Here is a 25,711-nt window from a genome sequence, read left to right on the forward strand (position 1 = left end):
GGCATGGCAGTGTTCTAAACTAGAAGAGAGAAAAATATGGCAATAAATGTTCGGAGTTAGTCTAATCCTCTGAAATTTTAACAAGAATAAAGAAAGAATGAAACACCATATTGGGAAGATACTAGCTGTGTAATATAGACCAGGCTTGTCAATTTCCTTATCTGTGAAATGGAGAATCAACTTTGCTTCTTAAGGTCATTGGACTAATTGACAAATGCATGGGAAGCACTAACCATGGTGATTAGCAAAGAAGCACCCAATAAACAAATTAAAATAAGTATATTAATAATAATAACAAAAGAAACACTACTAAAAATAAAATAAGATAAAAACTACTATATCAAGTTATTTTAGGATTTAATCAGTTTTCTTCAGTTATTACTGGTTAACAGTAAGAACCCAAGCTTTTGATCAAGAGCATTTGCTTAACACTCAGAAAATTATCTGGCCCCTATTTTCCCTGTTCAAGTAAACTCAGAAGAGAAGGTGGCCCCAATGAATATTTCATTTAATCTTAAAAATTGACATCTTAAAGTATGTCTTCTTGGAACCCTAAATGCAAATATGTAGCGATTTCAATTAGAGCTTTTTCTAACCTAAGAAATATTTATATTATTATATATATAAACTTGAATCAAAAAGTAGAATATAGAGATATAACCACCCACAATATGTATCACGGAATTTCTACATAAATCTACATAGACTTCATCATGAAGATTCACACTTTCTGCAGTGGTGTGTTTTCCCATCAGAGTGCCTCTTATTGGAGATGGCAAAGCTACTTATTGATATTGAATGATAATATTAAGACCAAATTTGTATCCTGATAGAAGCCAGCAATGACCAGTGGTACTCCTAAGTCTATCATATTAAATATTACATTTTTCACCAAATAAGTCCTTTCAAGTTAATCTATTTGAGTATTGAACATATGATAGGTACTACTCTTGATGTGGATATTTAAAGATTACAAAGACATGGCCTTCCACTTCCATCCCAGATAAATACCACAAAGAAAATAGATAGGATAACATGACAGGTGGGGGGCAAGAAGTGACTGGATTCAGGCAAGCTGGTCAATGGAACAGTAGGACGTTAATGAGTTCAACATATAACAGCCTCTGCTCTGTTTTCTCCCTGAACAAGGTGAGGTTATTTTCTAAGAGTGATGAGGACTAGAATCAGGTAAATCGTCTTGAAGGAAATAACAACTTAGAATGACAGAGGAACTTGACCACAAGTCAAGGTTTAGGCTTTTCTTTTACCTTCTTCGCTAGACACATGGACAGAATTTAGCATGACTATTCCTAATTTTACATGAGGAAAAGTCTAGGTAGTTGTAAGAAGAACAAAATACTATGTGTTAAACCTTCAAGGCTTGAATTATGATTGGAAGAAACAAAAGACAACCCAACTTTTTATGGAAAAGTATCTGTGTCATATTCATTCAGATTTACATCTTCCAACATTCATTTCTAAAGTAAATATTAAGTACCATAAATATCAGCATTTTTAAACCAAAGGAAGTTTTAAAATGTGGGACAGTCCTGCTGTCATGAATAAAATTCTAGGGTCTTTACATTTGGTGCTTTTGGTCAAGAATCAAACATGTTCTTTCCATCCATTTCTTCCTTTCTTTCAGGCTACCCAGAGTCCCCAGAGTCTTCAGCTCTTTTGGAAAGTTAGTATTTACTGATTAGACTGCTTTTCCTCCCCGGCATTCAGGGTTCGTGGTGTACTCACATGTGGCAGTGAACTCCCTCAAGTAGTTTACCACGAAAGTATCACAGTTAAATTAGACTGAGATTTCAGTGACCTTTCCTATTTTTTTTTTTTTTGGACCAATAGAATAAAGGTCTAAGAATGTTCAGAAGATGAGCTGGATGTGGATGAAAAGATACAGACTGAGTGTGTCAAAGTTTCCATTAGGAAAACAGAAGGTTTCTTGCCAAATAGAAACACACAGAAAGAATGTTCACTGCATTTCCACCCCTCCCCTCTCGCTGCTGCTTCAGACCATTGCCAATTCCATTTACAAACTCTTTAAGAGTGCATCTGAAACAATATCCCAAAACTAAATGAAGAGTAAGAAGCGTCCCAGACCAAGCACTTTGTCAGAATAAAGTGTTTGATGTTTATCCCAAATGTAGTCCAGTGGCTTTTGTCCAATGGGCCCCACCTCCGATCTCCCCATTACCACTGTCCTCTAGGGAGAGAACCTTGTCCTGAGCCCCTGAACGTGATGAGTTTTCTCATTTCTGTGCCTTTGCTCATGTTGTTCCTACTGCTTCCAATGCTTTGTCCTCCCTTGTTCACCTGAAGAATTCAGCTCATCCTTTAAAACCTCACTCGGATCATCCTCCCCGTCCTCGGTGAAACTTTGCTTAATCCTCCTTCTCTCCCCATCCTCCACCTCATTCCGTGTGCAAATCACCCCCTTCCTTTATATTCAAGTAGCATTTTGTGCACAGGGCCATTAAAACCAGCTTCTGTGTTTCACGGTCCTTGCTTGTTAACACCATGTTTACCTCCTTCCCTAAAGACTGGTCTCCTCAAGGGCAGAGGTTACGTATTGTATATATATATATATATATATATATGTATATATACGTGTATATATACATATATATATAGTCTTGTGTAGAGTTGGTGCTTGCTAAATGTTTCTGAATGAATGGCCGAAAATCTCCCTAACACTGCAAATACAGAAAGGTGGTTCCTTACGTGGATATTATCTTATTACAGTTCATATCCACTATTACAGAAAATCCTCTAATCCTGTGGGCCATCCTCCCTTTTCCTTATTCACTCTCTTCCTCTCTAAAGGGGCCATCCCAGGACAAGGTAGCCATGTTCCCGGGACTGCTCAGCCCCACTCGAGTGTGTTGCTCTTCAGTGTAGGTCCTCCTGTACATGGCATTTAGGTCAAGTCTGCAAACTCATAATTCAAAGTGAGGTAATTATTTGGCACCGATTGCCAAATCCTTTGATTATTGTAGATCAGATGTTGTCTGACGCAGTTATCTGATTTATCTGGTTTGGAGTATTGGAATGATCAGATGGACTGGACAGATACCAAGTATCTGCTCTATATTGGCCTGTATGGATGGCTTCGTGGGCCAAGTGAACGCCCCACCCAGGACTTCTTCGTGCATTTGACATAGTGATGGTTTAATATAAGGTTTTGCAAATTGATTTGAAGATTTGGTGACACTTGGGGCAGTCTTTTATCAAACAGGAATCACTGCTGGGCTGTCAAATGAAACTTGGTTATTCCTTAGGAATGTAACACACAGATAAGTGGTCCATATAAGAACAGTCACAGCCACGGAGAGTGAATAGACCACATTCTGATTTGGCATTTCTTCCAACCTTCCAACCAGTTATTTTGATTATATTATCCAGCTTTCCGTTGTTTCTGCTATTCAGGGAAAATAACTGAAAAACGAAAAGAGACTATTTTTGTTATTTAGAAAGATTTATCACCATGGAGCATAACTTCTGTAAGAAAGTAGCTCACATGTTCAGATGGATAAGATTCTTATTAGAAGTTTCATTTATAACATGGATTACCCAGAATGGGCAATGGGTCTGATGATGTTGATTTCCAAGAATGAACTTAATTTAGCCAGGGATCGATATCTAAACTGTATTTGTCATAAAATCCTGTAAGTACCATAGACTGAGGGTTCCTTTCGTGCAGTGACCATCCTTATAAATATTTTAGAACCTTGAGCATAAGATTTCTCATCTAACAAGAACATCTGCCGCCTCCAAGGACCCCCATCCTCTACTTCTTTCCACTCAATTTCCTTCTTTGGTTCCCAGAAACACCGGCAGAAGGAGACATTTAAAAGTATATATTTGCCTGTAACACATGCATCATTTCCTGTCTTCCCTGGTCCTCATCCAGCACCTCCCACCCACCTCTAACTGTGTTATTTGGAAAAGTAAAAAGTGCAATAAAATGTAGGTAGAGCATATTGCATTTCTGTACAACTTACTCTGGTTTTTGTAAGGCCCTTGCAACATAGGCCATGCCTTGTTTTTGTGGCTACAAAATTATGTGGAAATTTATGAAGCGATCCTTAATAGGAATTTGTCATCAGAAAGCTTCCTTTTCATAGCAGGGGTCTGAGAAAGGAAGAAACCCCGGACCACACCCTCTCCAATAAGCGTGCAGCAAAGCAGTAGCAGCTGGCCTTTATTTTGAAGTAGGAGTCCATTTACTAGTCATTCCATCCCATCCGTTTGTCACTGTGTTGAGTAAATAGTGTAGTAGTAAGTGTGACTGTTTCTTATTATTTTTCCTGTTGTGTGGCTAGCATGATAATATTTTTGTTCTCTCCAGGCATGAAACCAGATTTAAGCAACGTATGCTGGAGCTGACGGACACAAACAACATTGCCTACTTATTTCTCTCAGCAGCCAACAGATGGCTGGAGGTCAGAACGGTACGTTCATTTCATGATTTCGAAATGGAAACTAAACTGATGCAAAGGCTGATGCAAAGAGGGAGACAGTTGTAAAAATTAGTCTTGCACCGAGATTCACACTAACTTCACTTTTTCCGGACGTTAAAATAGCTCAGGTTTGTTTATGTTACAGGTGAAATTTGTCATAATGTTTTAGCTAATGACAAAACAAATACCCCAAAAAGCAAAAATTCATTTTGTGTTCATTAGTCTCTAGATTACGTAAGTTAATGGAATGGCAAATGTTTGTATAACTTAATTTTTTTTCAAAAGAGCAAATTTGACAAGTGAACAGATGTACTCGTTTCCTTCACTGAGCAGGACAGGCCTGGAAGAGCTGGTGACTTTCTATGTTTTAAGCCAGTGGAGGATCACGTTAGCACAAAACATAAAAAAATGCCAATTAATCATCTGTTGCCTTCTTCTGTCCCTTATAAAGGAGGATGCTTTGGCATCATACAGACTTGATCTAGCAAGTTAATTAATTTGAGTCTGTTCCTCATCTGTAAAATAGGAATAAGAATATGTACTTCATGGGGTTGTTAGGATGAAAAATAATAATATAAGTCCCCTATCCCCTAGTTCACTGATTCGTAGGTGCACTCAACAAATGTCTTTTGAATGAATGGATGAATAAATAAGTGAATGGAAACAGCACCTGCTGTGGTAAGTGGTTCATAAGCCAACCAGCTGGAGTATGAACCAGGAGACGGATGGGACACAAGTTCCAGGAAGGAAGGAAATGTAGTTTGCAGACCTGTCTACATAATCTGCACTATAAATAAGCTACTTTGGTGGTAATGATGAGTTGTCTGTAATCTTTTTTAAAAAAACAATTATCTATCAGGGAGCCTGCGTGGCTCAGTCTGTTAAGCACCTACCTTCAGCTCAGGTCATGATCTTGGGGTCCTGGGATGGAGCCCTGCATCAAGCTCTCTGCTCAGCGGGGAGTCTGTTTCTCCTTGTCCCTCTGCCTCCCCTCCTCACCCCTCCTCACTCTCTCTCCATCAAATAAATAAATAAAATCTTTAAAAACATAAAATAAAAAATAAAATAATTATCTATCCATTTGTCAAAAGGAAAAGGAAGTTTATCTGTACTATTATAAGGATATCACATCTACTAATTAAACATCCCTAGTATATTCAGGCTTTCAAAACTCAACAGACCAAAGAAGGCAGATAGTAAAAGGAATTTGATGAGATGGAAATGAAGGAGCCCAAGTTATATGCTGAGTTGTTGATGGATGGATACAGGTGGATATGGATTCTGTGAGCTTTACTTGTCATGATTTCCCACTGGTTTACAGAGATTCTCTTCCACTATATTGGTTATAATGTAGAAATTATTCAGTGACATAACACAATTATATTTTGCAAATTTTAGATAGAAGCATTGGCTGTTGATAAGAAATTTCTTCCAGGTAGCTATGGGGGCAGGGCAAAATGTCTCCTGAATTACCTATAGATAGCATAAAGGCGGATGAAGTGTTGCTTGGGATTTATAACAAAACTAAGACATTATTCCTAGATCCTATCCAGACCCTAATTCCTTGTTTTAAGCTTCTATTTGTTTGTTTAAATTTGTTTTCTCTAAGGAAGAAAAAAAAACCCCAATCATATCTGAAAAACAGAATTAATCATGCAGTAGCTTAGTGAAAGAATGTCCCCCAGTCATAAGAGACAATGTCAGTGGTTACATTTGTTATTTGATTTTTCTTAACCTGGACATCAAGCAGGTTTTTTTAGGGAGCAAGTGTGTTTGCTTTGGACTTGAGGTGAATGTTTGACTTGACTCCTGTTACTGCTCTTTAGCACTTCCTACTGTCAGGTTAATGGACAAGTGTTTAACAAGAATCTTCAAGCAAACCATATGTTCTGCTCTCGTAGCCAAAAGACAAGATATTAGAGCCTTCAGATTGCCAAGAAAGGGGAGGTCAGGAGAAATTAGAGAGGAAGAGTGGCCAGATTCAGAATGGCTTGGTTCAGTTTGACTCACAGCTCATTACTTTAACCCCCATGTGAAAGGCGGCGGACCAACCCAAAAGTGAAAATGTTTTAGTTCCAGCTGTAGAGACCTAAAGAAAATACTGGTGTTTGAAACAGGAAGGGCAGGTTCTGCCATCCATTCTGTTCCTTGATAATACATTTGTTAGTGTGTCTTGTGTTTGTTTGCTCTGTATTATGATCCTTCCAAGAATTCCTGTCTAGTCTCATTACCAGAGCTCTCCCTTAAAAACCAATACCAAAAAAAAGGAATATTTTGCTTCTGTTTCTGATGGGTAAAGGTAAGTTTTGGTAAGGAACTTGTTGATTTATTGCAAAATTCCAGGCATCTCTGCTGACAGAAATCAAGGTCCGAAGTCTTATATGTGTATGATTTGTCTCCTTTGCCTAATTGTGTGTGTCAGTAAGTTTATGAGGGTATGCATACACACACACACACCCCTCTAGACAATCCCAGTGATCCAACTTAAAACTAGTCAGATTCACTCTCTTTCTTTCTTTTGAGTATTTTGAGAGTGTTCATTAGAACCAGGATATTATTTAGAATGTGTGAATATAGGAGTCTTTATTCGAATATAAGTGTGTAATTCAAGAACATATACTACAGTAAGAGTATTGAATAAGTTAACTCAATAACTCCTATGAGGAAATAACCTTTCTCCCAATTGTACACATATAAATGACCTCCTCACTACTGTGATCCTGTGGACACGTCCACATCACTGGAGACACAATTTCAGTTTGAAAAAAATGGATCTTGTGTCAGGAACATGAATGTTGAGATACAGGACCTTGGAGACTAGGGTGTGAACTGTTCTCTGACCCCCACAGCTGGACATATTCTGCCTTGTAAGTCATTAGAAAAATAAGTAATGAAAACTTCTATTTGGTCCAGTGAGTCCACATTGATCTTACTTACCCACAGTATCAACACAACCTCTCCTTTCTCTATTCTTTGCCAGATTCCTCAGTTAGCAAAAATATTTGCTTATAACAAATATTCTTAGAGTTTCCAGAGCAGAAACACAACTAAAATGGTACAAGGAAGGTTGAGGCATTGGGCATAAATCAGAAGAAGCAAGCAGGATTTCCTAAGGCAGATCTGGGGATTTCACCAACTCTAATTCATGGACTCATCACCTTCATGAAGAGAAAGAGGAGAAAAAGTATCATAGCTTTCTGTGCCTATTTTTTGCTTCCACTGAATTCCCCGGACAGAAAATCTCAAGAAGGAAGGAAAAAGAACCAGAGAAAAACACCTCTTGTGGGATTCCGGAAGATCCATGAGCCCCATCCAATTTTTGTTTATTTTCTAATTTATTTTAAATATATGGCTCTCATTTCCTTTCCTGGTCAAGTTAAGAAAGAGGTAAGACAATCACAAGTTACTCCCTTTCTCTTAGTAAACAGCTTTCCCTATGGAAGACATAGCCCTACCCACCATAGTCACTTCATATTCACTCCAAATTAGGAAAAAAAATAAAGGTCACAATACACTCACATCAAAAAGGACAAGAGTCTAAAAGAATAAAATAATTTGGCTGGTGGGAAAGTAGCTAGGCTGTGACCACCCGACTTGCTTTGGCAGAGAGGGGAGTGTTTTTCCTCTGGGTGCCAAGTGAGTGGACCACCGTCACGTGCAGCGCGTCGCTGCAGCCTAACCTTTGAATGCTGCTTACGCTCTTTTGTTCAGCATGGCGTTTTCTCCTCAGCCTCTGCACTAAACAGTTCCAGTTCTTTGGCATCGGTGTTTCCATTTGCGAAAATTGTGTAACTCTATCTAAAGGCTGTCTTTCCAAGGCTTTGTCTTGCTGTGTGGTGAAAGGATAAAAGAAAATTCACATCAGGAAGCCCCCCCCCCAAAAAAAAGTCTTTAGAATCAACAGGCTCAAGTGAAAATAGCCTTCAGGGTGAGCTTGCACGAGAGTCGATTTTATGAAACAGCACAGAGCTTTTTTGTGTGTTCATAACTCCACCACAGACAGGTGTGCCCTGACCTTGTCATTGGGAGGCCCTGATATATGCTCCCAGATACTCAGTGGTACCATAGACTGGTACTTCCAAGGACTATGTAAGGAAAGAGATTGTGTTACTGTTAACTATTTGCAAGTCTGTTTTATAGAAAATTACAGTTTTCACTATAATTCTATAGATAGATACATGTCCTTGAATCACTAGAAATCTGAGAAGAGGCCTCTTTTTTGACTTGGAAATCAAAAGCTTCTCCCTGGGGGGAGTGTTGAATTCACAAACTCGATGCAAGTTATAATTCATCACTATACAGATACAATGTCCGGACATGGAGCCCTCTTTGAGAACTGGCAATTCCCATATGCAGTAGCTTCTGTTTCCTAAATTGAATCTCTCATTCCATTGTATCGTTTTGACCACAGGTATGTTTTCGTTGAATTGATTGGTTAGGATGTGTAAGGACTAAGCAGTAGAATGAATGCTGCTAGTGATCCCTAAGTACTTTTTCTCCTTTGTGTGGGTTATTCAGACCAGCTGCTTCTCCTTTCTTAATTTATTGCCTTGAAACCATTTTGTTGTTGGCATGTTTGCAGAGAAAATAAAAAAGGTATAACTATAGAATCACTTTGTAATTCATTAAACTTAAGTTTGATGGTGAAGGAAGTGAGGGATGCCTGGGTGGCTCAGTCGGTTAAGCGACTGCCTTCAGCTCAGGTCATGATCCCGGGGTCCTGGGATCGGGTCCCGCTTCGGGCTCCTTGCACAGTGGGGAGTCTACTTCCCCCTCTGCTTATTGCTCCCCCAGCTTGTGTGTGCGCTCTCTTTCTCTCTCTGTCTCTGTGACAAATAAATAAATAAAATCCTTTAAAAAATGGTAAAGGAAGTGAAAATAGGGAGCTAACACAAGCTCTTACTATCTATCAGTTCCAAACATCTATATTCTTGTACAATTTGAAGGGAAGTTAATGGAATTTAGTGATTTTGCTATGAGTCTTCTTGATAAAAATGGTGCACAAAGGAGCTTCCTTTCTTATGCAGATCAAGACCTCCAAAACATTCCAAATTCATTACAAAAAAGTTTTGGTTTTTTTTTAGAAAAAAGATTTTTGAGCAGTGGTAATAATCCAGGAGTGAACTGAAAATATCTAGTTGGTATAATTAAAAGACAAGAAGAATAGCATTTTCTAAAAAAAAATGATGAAGGGGGCGCCTGGGTGGCTCAGTCGTTAAGCGTCTGCCTTCTGCTCAAGCTGTGATCCCAGGGTCCTGGAATTGAGCCCTGCATGGGGCTCCCTGCTCAGCGGGAAAGCCTGCTTCTCCCTCTCCCACTCCCCCTGCTTGTGTTCCCTCTCTCGCTGTGTCTTTCTCTGTCAAATAAATAAATAAAATCTTAAAAAAATAAAAAATGATGAATATTTTTTATAATAAATAAAATAACTTTGTTATAGCTATGAAACTGTAGACATTGGCTTTTAAACTCTCATGTCTATTTGAATTTAGTAGACTGTAGATTTTGAAAATGGGTTCATCCCCTGGAAAATGTGCTATAAATGTACTTCAAGAAGGTATGTCTTATTTCTGAGATGTCAAAAACATTTATCTCTATACATTATCTTTAATAAGAAATAAAACAAAAAAATAAGATAAAAACAGAGAGGGAAGCAAACCATAAGAGACTCTTAAATATAGAGAACAAAATGAGAGTTGCTGGAGGGGGGGTGGGTGGTGGGGGGTGGACGAAATGGGTGATGGGCATTAAAGAGGGCACTTGTTAGGATGAGCACTGAGTATTGTATGTGGGTGATGAATCACTGCATTCTGCTCCTGAAACCAGTGCTGCACTGTATATTAACTAACTTGAAATTAAATTAAAATATATATGTATATATATATTATCTTTACACATTTCAGCATATTTTATATACTGGACTAATAATTAAAATAACAGTGTCTAATGATCATACTGAGAACCTTTCAAGTAGTTTTTAAAAAATTTTTTATTGTTATGTTAATCACCATACATTACATCATTAGTTTTTGATGTAGTGTTCCATGATTCATTGTTTGTGCATAACACCCAGTGCTCCATGCAGAACGTGCCCTCTTTAATACTCATCACCAGGCTAACCCATCCTCCCACCCCCCTCCCCTCTAGAACCCTCAGTTTGTTTCTCAGAGTCCATCGTCTCTCATGGTTCATCTCCCCCTCCGATTTCCCCCCCTTCATTCTTCCCCTCCTACTATCTTCTTCTTTTTTTTTTTCTTAACATACATTGCATTATTTGTTTCAGAGGTACAGATCTGTGATTCATCAGTCTTGCACAATTCATAGCGCTCACCATAGCACATACCCTCCCCAATGTCTATCCCCCAGCCACCCCATCCCTCCCACCCCCCACCACTCCAGCAACCCTCAGTTTGTTTCCTGAGATTAAAATTCCTCATATCAGTGAGGTCATATGATACATGTCTTTCTCTGATTGACTTATTTCGCTCACCGTAACACCCTCCAGTTCCATCCACGTCATTGCAAATGGCCAGATCTCATTCCTTTTGATGGCTGCATAATATTCCATTGTATATATATATATATATATATATATATATATATATATATATATATATACCACATCTTCTTTATCCATTCATCTGTTGATGGACATCTTGGCTCTTTCCACAGTTTGGCTATTGTGGACATTGCTGTTATAAACATTGGGGTGCACATACCCCTTCGGATCCCTACATTTGTATCTTTGGGGTAAATACCCAGTAGTGCAATTGCTGTGTCGTATGGTAGTTCTATTTTCAACTTTTTGAGGAACCTCCATACTGTTTTCCAGAGTGGTTGCACCAGCTTGCATTCCCACCAACAGTGTGGGAGGGTTCCCCTTTCTCTGCATCCCTACCAACACCTGTCATTTCCTGACTTGTTAATTTTAGCCATTCTGACTGGGGTGAGGTGGTATCTCATTGAGGTTTTCATTTGGATTTCCTTGATGCCAAGCAATGTTGAGTACTTTTTCATGTGTCTTTTGGCCATTTGGATGTCTTCTTTGGAAAAATGTCTGTTCATGTCTTCTGCCCATTTCTTGATTGGATTCTTTGTTCTTTGGGTGTTGAGTTTGATCATTTCTTTATAGATTTTGGATACTAGCCCTTTATCTGATACGTCATTTGCAAATATCTTCTTCCATTCTGTCGGTTGTCTTTTGGTTTTGTTGACTGTTTCTTTTGCTGTGAAAAAGCTTTTTATCTTGATGAAGTCCCAATAGTTCTTTTTTGCCCTTGCTTCCCTTGCCTTTGGAGATGTTTCTAGGAAGAAGTTGCTGCGGTTGAGGTCGAAGAGGTTGCTGCCTGTGTTCTCCTTTAGGATTTTGATGGATTCCTGTCTCACATTGAGGTCTTTCAACCATTTGGAGTCTATTTTTGTGTGTGGTGTAAGGAAATGGTCCAGTTCATTCTTCTGCATGTGGCTGTTCAATTTTCCCAACACCATTTGTTGAAGAGAGTTTTTTCCATTGGACATTCTTTCCTACTTTGTCAAAGATTAGTTGACCATAGAGTTGAGGGTCCATTTCTGGGCTTTCTATTCTGTTCCATTGATCTATGTGTCTGTTTTTGTGCCAGTACCATACTGTCTTGATGATGACAGCTTTGTAATAGAGCTGGAAGTCCGGAATTGTGATGCCCCTTTCAAGTAGTTTTAAAAACATTAGCCACGTGAAAGAGAGCCAGAAAATATATATTAGCTCAAACTTACTCATCAGCCTCCTCCCTTCCCTCCCTTCATCTCTCTTCACTTCTATTGCTGGCAATATTGCCAGGATAAGACTATCTATCACCAAAATTACCATTTTAATTCAATAGAAAATAATTTAAATTATCATCTAACTGAATCTACCATTTAGTTCTGTATGAGTGAATCCAGGCCCCAATATAAAATATTCCATAGTCAATTTAATGAGGGAATGGTGTGAGAGAAAGAGAGAAAAAGAGAAAAAAAGAGGCAGATTGAGTGCATAATATTTTACATTTCTTTTATAATGTTTGCATTAAGCCTACTGTCTAATTTCCATTTTTTGAAACTCAGTGATTATTTTATTGTTACACTTTTAAAAGAATGCAATTTTGAAAAAGAAAAGCAGAGCTGGAGGCATCACCATTCTGGACTTCAAATTATATTACAAAGCTGTGGTGATCAAGGCAGTATGAGACTGGCACAAAAACAGACACATAGATCAATGGAACAGAATAGAAAAACCCAGAAGTGGACCCACAACATAATGGGCAACTAATCTTCGACAAAGCAGGAAAGAATATCCAATGGAAAAAAGACAGACTCTTCAACAAATGGTGTTGGGAAAATTAGACAGCCACATGCAGAAGAATGAAACTGGACCACTTTCTTTACATCATGCACAAAAATAAATTCAAAATAGATGAAAGACCTAAATGTAAGACAGGAAACCACCAAAATCCTAGAGGAGAACCCAGGCAGCAACCTCTTTGACATCAGCCATAGCAACTTCTTACTATACACTATGTCTCCGGAGGCAAGGGAAACAAAAGCAAAAATGAACTATTGGGACTTCATGAAGATAAAAAGCTTCTGCACAGCGAAGGAAACAATCAACAAAACTAAAAGGCAACCTTCAAAATGGGAGAAGGTATTTGCAAATGACATATCTGATAAAGGATTAATATCCAAAATCTATAAAGAACTTATCAAACTCAACACCCAAAAAACAAATAATCCAGTTAGGAAATGGGCAGAAGACATGAATAGACATTTTTCCAAAGAAGACATCCAGATGGCCATCAGACACATGAAAAGATGCTCCACATCACTCGGCATCAGGGAAATACAAATCAAAACCACAGTGAAATACCACCTCACACCAGTCAGAATGGCTAAAATTAACAAGTCAGGAAATGACAGATGTTGGCGGGGATGCGGAGAAAAGGGAACCCTCCTACACTGTTGGTGGGAATGCAAGCTGGTGCAGCCACTCTGGAAAACAGTACGGAGGTTCCTCACAAAGTTAAAAATAGAAGTAACCTATGATCCAGGAATTACACTACCAAGTATTTACCCAAAGGATACAAAAATACAGATTTGAAGGGACACATGCACCCTGATGTTTATAGCAGCATTATCAACAATAGCCAAATTGTGAAAGTGCCCAAATGTCCATCGACTGATGAAGATGTGGTGTCTATATACAATGGAGTATTACTCATCCATAAAAAAGAATGAAACCTTGCCATTTGCAACAATGTGGATGAAGCTAGAGAGTATTATGCTAAGCAAAATAAGTCAGTCAGCGAAAGACAAATATCATATGATTTTACTCATGTGGAATTTAAGAAATGAAACAGAGGAACATAGGGGAAAAAAAGAGAGGCAAACCATAAAACAGACTTAACTATAGAGAACAACCTGAAGGTTGATGGAGGGGAGGTGGAAGGGGGGATGGGCTAAATGGGTGATGGACATTAAGGAAGGCACTTGTGATGAGCACTGGGTGCTATATGTAAGTGATGAATCACCAAATTCTACTCCTGAAACTAATATTACACTATGTGTTAACTAAGTGGAATTTAAAAAAAGCTTGAACCAATATATATATGACTGTATGAATGAATGAAGCTCTTCCCAATAAGGTCAGCTGGGAGGAAGTGGAGAACAGAAATTAATAAAAATGTGCCTTGTTTCAAATCCTTAATGTGTATATTACCCACAGAAATTTCTCAGAAACTGAATGGTGTATTTCTTTATATCAAGCTGGGAGGGACGGCCTTGCTCCAAGTATCCCTTGATACTAACTTACTTTCTGGGACTCTTCACAGAAACTTCTTATGAGTCTTTTTAGAAAAGATATAGAAATTACAAATTTACGCCATAACTTCAGAAGTGTTAACTTTACACAGAGGGCTGGAAGAGAAATTCATATCGCTGTAAATATTTTAGAAGTATTTGGGGAGCATGTTGCCATTTGTCAGATGTAAGAGTGGCCCAGACTGGTTAGATTATGCAGCCATGTAGTTGTTGCTTCAGATAAAGGGAAAAAGAAGAAATACTGTCTAATTGGGATGTGACAAGTTGTTAACACATGATCTGACTGGAAGAAGCGATCCAAGGAGTATTTACTACCTCTTGGGAATTTACTATCTCAAGAGAGTAACTCTGCATGATTCCTTTCTTTATTGTTTGTAAAGATCGTGGAAATCATTATGGAATTAAATTTTAGTGCCTCTTTGTAACCTTTGATGTTTTATGATGCACATAAACTTTTAAGCTTGCTTCAAACATTTGAAAATCATCCAGAGGAAGAAAGATATCCTGGTACATGGAGGTGGTGAAATGTAACGGGTATTTAATCTTTTTTTAGTCCTTTCAACGTCTTTGAATTAGGTATCATTTCTATTTTCCAAAGAAACTGAGTTTCAAAGGGGTTTAAATTATTTGTGTGGTAATTGGCAAAGTCAGCATCTGAGCCCAGATCTCTAATTTCAAGGCTGGGATTATTGATTGTTCCTCAAGAGCTGGATCTTTGGATCTGTTCTAAAAAGAGGCAGGAATGTGCACATGTGAGCTGACTTGAGTAACTTCATTTGTTGTCTCCAGCACGTTAAACACTCCATTACAGTCATTAAAGTCTTATCACCTAGTTATTAGTTGTTTTTTTTTTTTTTTGAGGGATCAGAGACATATCTAGCTAAAAAGGTCACAAGTGAGATGAAACTTGAAATAGTTCTAGAAGTACTTGTGCCTGAAATGCTACCTGCTTCCAGGATATATGACTCATCAGCATGAAAAGTTTTTAAGATTTCTTTTTCAATTGATAAGACAGAACAGTGCCTAAAAGTGCTGGGAAATGAGGAAGAAAGAAGTGTTTGAAAATGGACAGATGTGGGGTGTCTGGGTGGCTTAGTCGGTTAAGAATCCGACTCTTGATTTCAGGGTTGTGAGATCGAGCCCAGCGTCGGACATGGACCGTGCTAAGATTCTCTCTCTCTCTCCCTCTGCCCCTCCACATACCCCCTGTGCTCTCTCTTTCTCTTTCTCTAAAATAAGTAAATAAAATCTTTTTTAAAAAAAAGAAAAGAGGGCGCCTGGGTGGCTCAGTTGGTTAAGCGACTGCCTTCAGCTCAGGTCATGATCCCAGGGTCCTGGGATTGAGTCCCGCATCGGGCTCCCTGCTCTGCGGGGAGCCTGCTTCTCCCTCTCCCACTCCCCCTGCTTGTGTTCCCTCTCTCGCTGTGTCTCTCTCTGTCAAATAAATAAATAAAATCTTTAAAAAAAAAAAGAAAAGAAATGGACAGATGTGCCCTGTTTCTTATTTGAGTTAAAGACTGACCTCAATGAATTTTTAAAATTTCACAGGAGAGTTTATCACTGATAGACCATAGATAATTCAAATGCTCTAAGACTGGCCCACACTTCCCATTTATGAGTAAATATAACCCTTATTCTTATTTACATGGAATCTGGAGATTTAATGTCCTAGACTCTGAGCCCAGATATTTGAAAAGAGTTTAGATATGAATCTCAACAAGGTAACCAGATGCAAATTTCTGCAGGGCCCTTACTGTATTGCACAAGGGAGATAGATCACAATCCAGATATAAGTACACATGAAATTTAAGGTAGTAAATCAAGTCCCCAGATAATTACTTATCTGGCAACACAATGCAATAGAAAGGGCCTGTTGTTGGGGGGTGCGGGGAGGGGAGGAGAAAAAGAAACCCTATGTCTGACACTGGTTGGGCCACAAATTGCAGTTGAATTTCTGGCAAGTTATTTAACTTCTATGAATCCATTTCTGCATGGATACAATTAGAGCATTGAATTACGCCCATTCTAGCCTTAATATGGTGAGTTGGCATTCATCCATATCTTAGGTAGTGTTCCTCGGAAACTTAACAGGACACACAAGAAGTGATGTGTACTGTCTTAGTGATAACCTCTCCAAATCAATTGGGATCTTTTGTTTAAGAACTTGAGGAAAATCTTTTAACGATTTTTCTTGCTCCTTTCTAGGATTATCTGGGAGCTTGCATTGTCCTCACTGCGTCTATTGCATCCATCAGCGGCTCTTCCAATTCTGGATTGGTGGGTTTGGGTCTTCTATATGCACTTACGGTAGGTATGGATGAACACATCACTTTTCATGTAGTGTTGAAGGTACTATCTATAGTTATTATCGATTCCTATTCATGGATGTAAGAGGAGCAGATTGAAATTCTTAACAAAATGACATCTTGCAAATAAAAGGAGATTGGGGCCCAAACCCAGCATTTTAGGGCAGCGTGGATTCAGTTCTGATACTGCAAATTGGTTTTTAGAAACTCCTCAAAATCTATGGTGAGAGCACTCCCAAGGCTGTTTGAGATCCCTGTCCCTAACTTGTTCACAGCCTATTTGGGGACACTAAAATGAATATGAATATAAATGAGATAAGTGCAATCAGAGCTACATTCAACTTGTGCAGGGAAATCAGAGGACAGTTTACGAATCATTGACATGTGAGGACCCTTGAAGAAGAGTGGACACCTCCTTTGCCTATTTTATCCCATGACACCCTCCCTGGTCTCTGATATCTTGCAGCACTTACGAATTGTACCACATGATATACACTAACTGTCCAAGTCATCCTATCCTAAAATATCCAGTGATTACAAAGATCGTTACTTCGTTTCAAATGTGTTAATTTCTTTTTGTCACCTGCCACAGATAACCAATTATTTGAACTGGGTTGTGAGGAACTTGGCTGACCTGGAGGTCCAGATGGGGGCAGTGAAGAAAGTGAACAGTTTCTTGACTATGGAATCTGAGAACTATGAAGGCACTATGGGTATTGCTCTGAATATTATTTTGTTTCACTTAAATATTTATTTTATACAAATATTAGTTGTGTGTCAGACACATTGCCATTTTTGGTTTTGTTTTCCACTTTAATATCCAAGAATCCCTTCTTGTCTTGGCTTTGCTTTATGAGATATACCTGAAATGATATGGCTATTTAGGCCTGAAAAGTTTGGGATACGACCAGACTCCAAATAGATGTTATGTAGTAATATTTAAAGAGAATTATAAAAAGTATTTGGACTTGGGGCACCTGGGTGGCTCAGTCGTTAAGCGTCTGCCTTCGGCTCAGGTCATGATCCCAGAGTCCTGGGATCGAGCCCCACATCGGGCTCCCTGCTCGGCGGGAAGCCTGCTTCTCCCTCTCCCACTCCCCCTGCTTGTGTTCTCTCTCTCGCTGTCTCTCTCTCTCTCTGTCAAATAAATAAATAAAATCTTTAAAAAAAAAAGTATTTGGACTTTATTACATTCATTACCAACCTACACTATGAACTATTTATTGTGTTCTCTTTCTCAAGATCGTATTAACTTAAATGTCAAGAAACTTGGCTCTTACTGAGATTCTCAGCTTTGCTAGAATAAAATTGGCAGGAAATTCAATACTGAAGATGGAATGATCTTTCTTAAATTCAGATTTCATGCTTAAAATGAATTATTTTGCCTAAATCGTTCAATAGCTATCTGGGTCTTCAAGGACAAAATCCAGATAAGTTAGCTAAGACCACTAGACTCTTCATTAGTTGATCCTTGCCCACCTACCTGGTCTCATCTCTCATCATCTATCCAACATGCCAAGGTTTCTTTTTATCTTTGTTCTCTCCATATATATTTGAAACAAATCTCCCCATCCCTAATCCTTTAAGACTCATCTCAGGCACCATCTCTTGAAACCCTCCTGGAACTCTCAGGTTACCACCATCTGTGCTCCCAGAGCACCTTGGGTTGGACTCCATCATGTGACCCTGCATGCAGTACTATAGATCCTGATGCTTCCCCAGGATGCAGGGAGCACTTTGTGGCATGTCTTTCATCTCCATATTCCCATCACCTTGCACAACACTTCTCATTTTAAGCACTCAAATGTTTGATGACTGACTGAACAAATGAATGAATTTGCAGATGAACTATCTTCAATAGAACCAAACGATGGAATACAGAAAAGACATGATAGTTCATGCTTCCAAAAGAAACACACACAAAAGCTATTTTGAAATTTCTTAATCAATAGGCCTTTACTCTGAATGTAATTTTAATTTTAAAAAGACACAGAATTTGGTTCAGTATTACTTAAAATTTATTTTTTATATGTATATGTTTGTATGTATAAATGTATATAAGTATGTGTATGTTTCTTCCTGCCCCTCTTTCCTTCCCTCTCTCTCCCTCCCTCTCTCTCCCCCTCTCTTCCTGTCTCCCTCTCTCCTTCTCCCTCTGACTTCCCCTACTCCACCCTCACCCCCCAGACCCTTCTCAAGTTCCAGAACATTGGCCACAGGAAGGAGAGATCAAGATTCATGACCTATGTGTCAGATATGAAAATAATCTGAAACCTGTTCTTAAGCATGTCAAGGCGTACATCAAACCAGGGCAAAAGGTATGGAATTCACTGCCATTTGTTTCATACAAATCAGAGGATGGAGCCACTTGATCACTATCTAAGCTCTTGAGATATTCAGCCAAGTACATTTTCACTGGGCTCGCATAATTCTCCCTATACTTGTAAGTCAAATTATCTACATAGAGAGAAAAGAGAGAGAGAGGATCAGGATAAAATACATGTTCTCTAAGTTGTATTGACATTCATTATTCTCCCGGGAAGATCAGGAAAATCAACAATATGTGTGTTTGTCCAAATTTCTGGCTTCTGGCTTACAGCCATATCAGACATCTCCTTGAGGACTTTTGCATTTGTACTAGCTTTAGTCCCAAAATGATTTGTTTTAGCTACTTTAAGAAGAGAAAATGTGCAAAAAAGAATTGGAGCCAGTCTACTTTTTGTTATAAAATCATCACTTCTAAGATAAAATTGAATACTTACTTATTAGACCAACAATATACTAAATGCAAAAATTAAGCCACGAAGGAAAAACAACACAGCCACATACAAATAAAAAGAGTTAGAATGAAATCATTGAAGATTTGGTGAGGACTCTGTGTTTTTATCTTAATGTTCATAATAAAAGAATGACGATTTATTAGCTATTTAAATAGAGGTACAGTTTCCCCATGGTATCTTGTCAAAATTAAAAATACTTTGTGCCCATCTTCTGCCTTTTTTCTGAGTCCTTTTCTGTCTGAGTGACATTTGCTTTTTAGGTGGGCATATGTGGTCGCACTGGTAGCGGGAAATCATCATTATCACTGGCTTTCTTCAGAATGGTGGATATATTTGATGGTAAGTTACTAACTAAATGTTCTCATTCGCTATGTGGTGCTTTTCCTTAAAAAAAGTGAGGCATCAACTTACCTAATCCTGCAGAAATAAAGAGCAAATATTTATAAGGACTTTGTGTCCTGAGACCCATGATTTGAGGCAGGTGTCCCAGGTCAACAGTCTGGAAGTAAAGAATGAACGTAAAATTGCTAATAAAATTATTAGCTCTAAACTCAGCTCTAGAGATTGTTGTTAAAGAATTCTAATAAACTGGTAAAATGAAAACAAAGCCACCCATTTTGAACAGCAGTAGATGTGGGTGGCATTTCAAGAGGAAAGGAGAGAAAGGAAGTCTGTCTTGCTTTGCTCAAACTAAAAACACATCCATTTCCATCAAAGGAAAAAAATGCAAGGAGATAAGTAATCTGCATTATTAATTTTGGTGCATGACTCTTACCTTCATAACATGGTTTAATGATGCTGAACATTTTGTGGGGTGGCAACTTGCTAAGTGCCAAGCACATGTTGACAATATACAAAAATATTTATTCATCCACAAAATTATTAATAACATGATACATGGGAATAATTTAATCTTTGCTTTAGAGAAAATATGTCACATTATTTAGTCTATCAAGTAACCTATAAATAGCCCAGCACATAAACCGTCTTGAGTAAAAGGGGATCCAGCAATGTGCTTGATCATCAGCTCCAGGAAGCGCTTCCTACTATTATCTGAAATGATTGCGATGATGATTATAGTACTTCACATTTTTATTGTACTTGACAGTTTATATTACTTAATCTACACAACAGCTCTGTGAGGTGAAGAGGTCAGTTTATGAACAGAGATGAACTACAGTAATTGCAGTCTCCTTGGGGGTTAGATTCAGGAGCAGAGTAGGTAGGCATCAGCCGCTGGGTTAGCAGCTTGCTCTTCCATGGCTAGTAATAATAAATAATACACAGATACTTTAAGGAATTTCAGTGGATTTTCATTATAAGTCAGTTACATGATCCAAAGACAATTGATTGACACTTTCCATTAAAAAAAAAAAACAAAAACGGTTATAACTGAACATATTAGATTAGCCTGTTCCTTATGAATCCAGAAACATGTTTTCAGGCCCCATGTGGACTATCAATGACTGATTCTCCTGGTTAGCATTAGGCTATTAAGATTTTAATAGATAATGTGTTATTCCTGAAAGAAAGGTTAAGCTGACCACCTTGCCTCCTCTTGAATCTACATCTAGCTGGAAAAGGGACTCCACCTGCCATTCTTTGCTTGGCCTACTCATTTCATATGGCAGTACTGTCTTCGCACAAAGTGACATAATCTATCTTAAAATAATCTATCAATTTGAGGTCAAAGATATCAAGATGGCACAAGTCTCTAATAAGTCTAAATACAGTATGGAGAAATTCATTAAAATTTGATATCTATGTCATAGAATTTCCTTTCTTATTTACAATACACTGTCCTGTTCAATCAATAAAAGAGTGAATAATTTAGACAAAATCACTGTCTTCAGGGAGTTTATATTCTAGTTGGGAGAGAGAGACAATAAAAAAAGATAAGTACATGTATATAAAATATCTTGTGAAGGAAAATAAAGCAGGGAACAAGGATAAAGGAATATTGGAAGGGAGAGGACCCATTAAGGAGAAAAAGTACTTTTGGTTTGTATGAACCATGGAAACTGAATAAAAACTGAGAATCTCTTTAAGAGAAAATACATAGGAAAGAGAACATACCACCAAAATGTATATTTTTCATAAAAATGCATAATGATGCTTTTAATAGTTAAATGGAAAGCTTTATATTCTGATAAACCCTGAACTAGGAAGGTACTTTCAATTTGTAAACAAATATTATTTTACTTTTGATTTTACTAAATGCCTGCAATTTTTTGTTTCTGTTTAACAGGAAAGATTGTCATTGATGGGATAGACATTTCAAAACTACCACTGCACACACTACGTTCTAGACTTTCAATCATTTTGCAGGATCCAATACTATTCAGTGGTTCTATTAGGTAGGTGATGTATTCGATAGAAACCCGAATGTCTCAGGATTTACCTTTTGGCTCATAGGAGAGTTTTACTCAGAACTGTTTTTCAGGTAGGTGTGAAAGACATTTTCAGGATGATAAGAAGGAATATTCTAGTCAACAATTCTGGTCAACCCTAGAGTTGCTAAATTAACCTCTACAGAGGCCAGTCCTTTATTTATTCCAGGAGCTCTGCTCTTTCAATTTGACTCCACAAAAGTCACTTCTTCCTCAGTACTTGGGGCAGTGATTCTTTTTTTTTTTTTTTTTAAGATTTTATTTATTTATTTGACAGAGAGAGACACAGCGAGAGAGGGAACACAAGCAGGGGGAGTGGGAGAGGGAGAGAGAGAAGCAGACTCCCCACTGAGCTGGGAGTCTGACGTGGGGCTCTATCCCAGGACCCTGGGATCATGACCTTGGGCCTAAGGCAGATGCTTAACAACTGAGCCACCCAGGTGCCCCTGGGGCAATGATTCTTGGCAGACATTTCTAAGGTGTTCTACCCTACAGATATCCTGCCTATCACTATGTGTCTGGCTTGGGCTCAGCAATATTGAGTTTGGTTAATCCCTTGATTCCCCCATCCCTCATAATTTTTCTTTCAGCCAAAATTGCTTTTAAGAAGCTGCTACAATCTTCTCCATGCCTGGTTTATGGTTTCCCAGAGTAAAAAAAAAAAAAAAAAAAAAAAAGCAGTATCTACTACCTGCTAAGTGCTTTAAATATATTGTCTCATCAAATCCTCAAAGCACTGCTCTAGTATACATATTATTATCCTCATTTTACATATGAGCATTTTGAAAGTCAGAGAAGCTCTAACTGGTTCAAGTTCATACACTTAGTAAGTGGTAGAGTTTGTCTGATTCCCAGAGTCCACCATGGCATTAACCACCAGGTCATGTCTCTCAATGCATCCATCTTTTGTTCTCTCTTGCTCCCCTCCTCTACCTTAATTACAAAGAAATATTGCCACCTCCTTTTGTCTTGAAGAGAAAATGGACGTAAGATTGCTCAATATTCAGCTGTAAAATCACTTTAATTGAAAGTTGCGGATGTATGCAGTTATTTAGAAACGCCATAGTGAATTTACATGTCCCGGTAGATTTACTATTTAGATTTACTACTATTGTGGTTGGTGCAGCACAGCTCATCTAAGACAGCATTGCGTGTTCCCGTATAATCATTGGTTCTGTAAAAACACTTTGCTAGACACTATTCAAGTTACATTAAATATATCAAAGTGGATAAATCCACATAATGAATTTTATCATGTCATATCTTGCATATAAACTTACTAATTGTATCTTTGGAAAACATTTTTCATAACATTAAGGTCATTCATTTATTCATCCAACATGAATTGAATGCCTGCTCTATCCTGAGCACTGTTCTAGGTATTAGGGATATAGCAATAACCAAAACAAATGGAACTTATATATTTAAGGAAAGAACAGCAATAAGCAAACGTATGTATTTATTGACTAAATAACTTATTTTTTTTCCCCTACAGATTTAATTTAGATCCAGAGTGTAAATGCACAGACGACAGACTCTGGGAAGCTCTAGAAATTGCTCAGCTGAAGAATATGGTCAAATCCCTACCAGGAGGTCTAGGTATATTTTCTAGAGAATACACTTATTTTTACATATGCAATTAATTCTATATATCTCTATATTTTATGCTAAAATCACATAATTCATGTTAAGTCCCTTTAAACTTAATCTCCAAAAGGTCATTAGGATACTTCAAAATCTAATGTTTTTGCATAGGATGCCAGAGGATGAAACTTATAACAAATTCTGTTCTATATGAACACTCCAAAATATTCCAGTTAATACATTTAACTCTTCAGTCTTTTCACTTTTAGTGGTACAGTTTTATTTTATTTTATTTTATTTTATTTTATTTTATTTTATTTTATTTTATTTTATTTTATTTTATTTTATTTTATTTTATTTTATTTTATTGAGAGAGAGGGCACAAGAGGGTGAGTGGGGGAGGAGGGGCAGGGGGAGAGAGAGAATCTCAAGCAGGCTCCATCTCATGACCCTGAGATCATGACCTGAGCTGAAATCAAGAGTCGGATGCTTAACTGACTAAGCCACCCAGGCGCCCAAGTGGTACAGGTCATTTGAATCAGAATATTTCCCTGTGGTCATTCTACTCATGTGATTGACATGACCCCTGACTCCCAGTAAATGGGTAGGAGGATTGAAGAGGCTACTAGGTTCAGAGTAGTCGGTACCATGTAGGAGCAGGCAGTTTCTCCACATTGGCAGCCACTTTCTTTGTTGCCAGTAGGGCCTATTCCTTATATTTATGTGACATAATTTTGTGAAGACATTATTTTCTATGACCTTGCTACAACCTCAGTTTTAGCCACCTGTGTAAGAGATAAAACATGTACTCAAACAATCAGATATAAATTTAGTCCCAGAGGTAGACAATTTCTGGCAAATAACTGATGACAGAATAAAACAACAACATGAATAATTAAAGATTAACAAAACAAAACAACAGAAAGTACACAATGCGGTCTTTAATTCATAAAAATGATGAATATCTATAATTTTGGACTTTTGCTTCCTTTGATAAGGAAAATCTATGTCCTAAGACAGCCGACAGAGCCAGTGAGAGAGTCCCAGTCCTTGCCCCAGGGCTCTTCTGGGTTCTTTTCCCTGCTCTGCTTCCCGAATGCACCAATCTGGGTTCTTCTCCCTGCCCTGCTTTGCGCATGCGCCAAAAGTGCCAAGTATGCAGAAGTAGAAGTGTATAAATTGCCCCCTTTGTTTGTGCTTGGGGCTCAGACGTTTGGAGACCACTCTCCTCTGAGCCCGCTGGCGTTAAACAAACCTCCTATCCTCCAAGATCTCCGAGTGCCGCTTGGTTCTTCTGTCAGGCGATCCAGTCCAGGTTCCGTAACACCTTAAAATCTGAACTCATTTAAGAAAGCAGTCAGAAAGATAAGAGTTGGTTGATATTCTAATTTTAATACATAATATGTAGCTGCCATGTTGATTGTGTTGTTTTGGCATCTAGAAAAAAAATCAGCCCACAAAATAAAACATGTTTATTTGGGAAGGAGGACCTACTCAAAAATAATACCTTTTATGATTTTAATTAAGTCCCAAGGGAAAGGCCTCCCACAAACAGAAATTGAGATAGCATGTCTTTAAAGATAGTTTTATTGACCTTGCCAGTGTTAGACTATGGGAGCAATTCCAGGGATCTGGATGAACTTTCCCATCATAATTTTGATGTCTCTCATGGCGAGCCAAGCAAGTCTACTTGAGAAATTGATACTGCATATAGACCCTTCTCCTGTGATATTTAGAGACACTCACACCTTTAGTACTTGGGAATACAGGCAATTAATGACTTTGTAGTCCTCTTCCTTCACGCAAAAGATGTATGCACCTGTTTTGAATCATGGGCATAATGTTCAAGGGTTATGGTACAGTGTAAGCAACAGGGGATTATATTTACACTATGTAATTGAATGTTGTTTATGTTCATTGTCTTCATAAAGATTACATCAGTTGCTTGATAAAGATCTGGTTCAGGCCAATTCTGGTGAAAAACATCCATCATCTCTTGCACCCTCCTTATTTATTATGTAAATTAAAATTTAGAGAATAAAGGCATAGCCCCCAAGCATGAAAAATTACAAGAATCTGATGCAATGAGAAAACAGAAAATAGAAATTTATCCCTAGGACTCTACTAGGATGTGTTTGAATTCTAATAAAAGAGATGTTTTGAGAACAGAATTTATCTTAAACTCACAAGAGGACAGTTTATGAAATGTGGATGGAAACCAAAAAAGAAAAAGAAAATGATAATGAGGATCTAACAGTCGTTTATCTATCCAACAAGGTTTTATTCAGCTGCTATGTCAGATACCAAGTGCTGAGGATACACTGATGAACAAAAATAAATCCAGTCTTTAGCCATGT

The 25,711-nt window shown here is 38.0% G+C and overlaps 1 protein-coding gene across 11 annotated transcripts in view; it reads left to right on the forward strand.

Annotated features, from left to right (window-relative positions):
* ABCC9 (ATP binding cassette subfamily C member 9) overlaps positions 1–25,711 on the forward strand; it is a 154,938-nt gene that overhangs the window by 120,015 nt on the left and 9,212 nt on the right. For all 11 annotated transcript variants that reach the window (XM_045873770.3, XM_045873768.3, XM_045873767.3 and 8 more), the window contains 7 exons: positions 4,355–4,457; positions 16,500–16,601; positions 17,193–17,313; positions 18,788–18,918; positions 19,641–19,719; positions 21,629–21,737; positions 23,266–23,369. In XM_045873770.3, coding sequence (XP_045729726.1) covers positions 4,355–4,457; positions 16,500–16,601; positions 17,193–17,313; positions 18,788–18,918; positions 19,641–19,719; positions 21,629–21,737; positions 23,266–23,369 — 749 coding nt within the window. The remainder of the gene's footprint in view (positions 1–4,354; positions 4,458–16,499; positions 16,602–17,192; positions 17,314–18,787; positions 18,919–19,640; positions 19,720–21,628; positions 21,738–23,265; positions 23,370–25,711) is intronic.

The sequence above is a fragment of the Mirounga angustirostris genome, unplaced genomic scaffold (genome assembly GCF_029215605.1).
Source record: "Mirounga angustirostris isolate CCGP_5_RB_7025 unplaced genomic scaffold, mMirAng1.0.hap1 SCAF_5, whole genome shotgun sequence".
NCBI lineage: Eukaryota > Metazoa > Chordata > Mammalia > Carnivora > Phocidae > Mirounga > Mirounga angustirostris.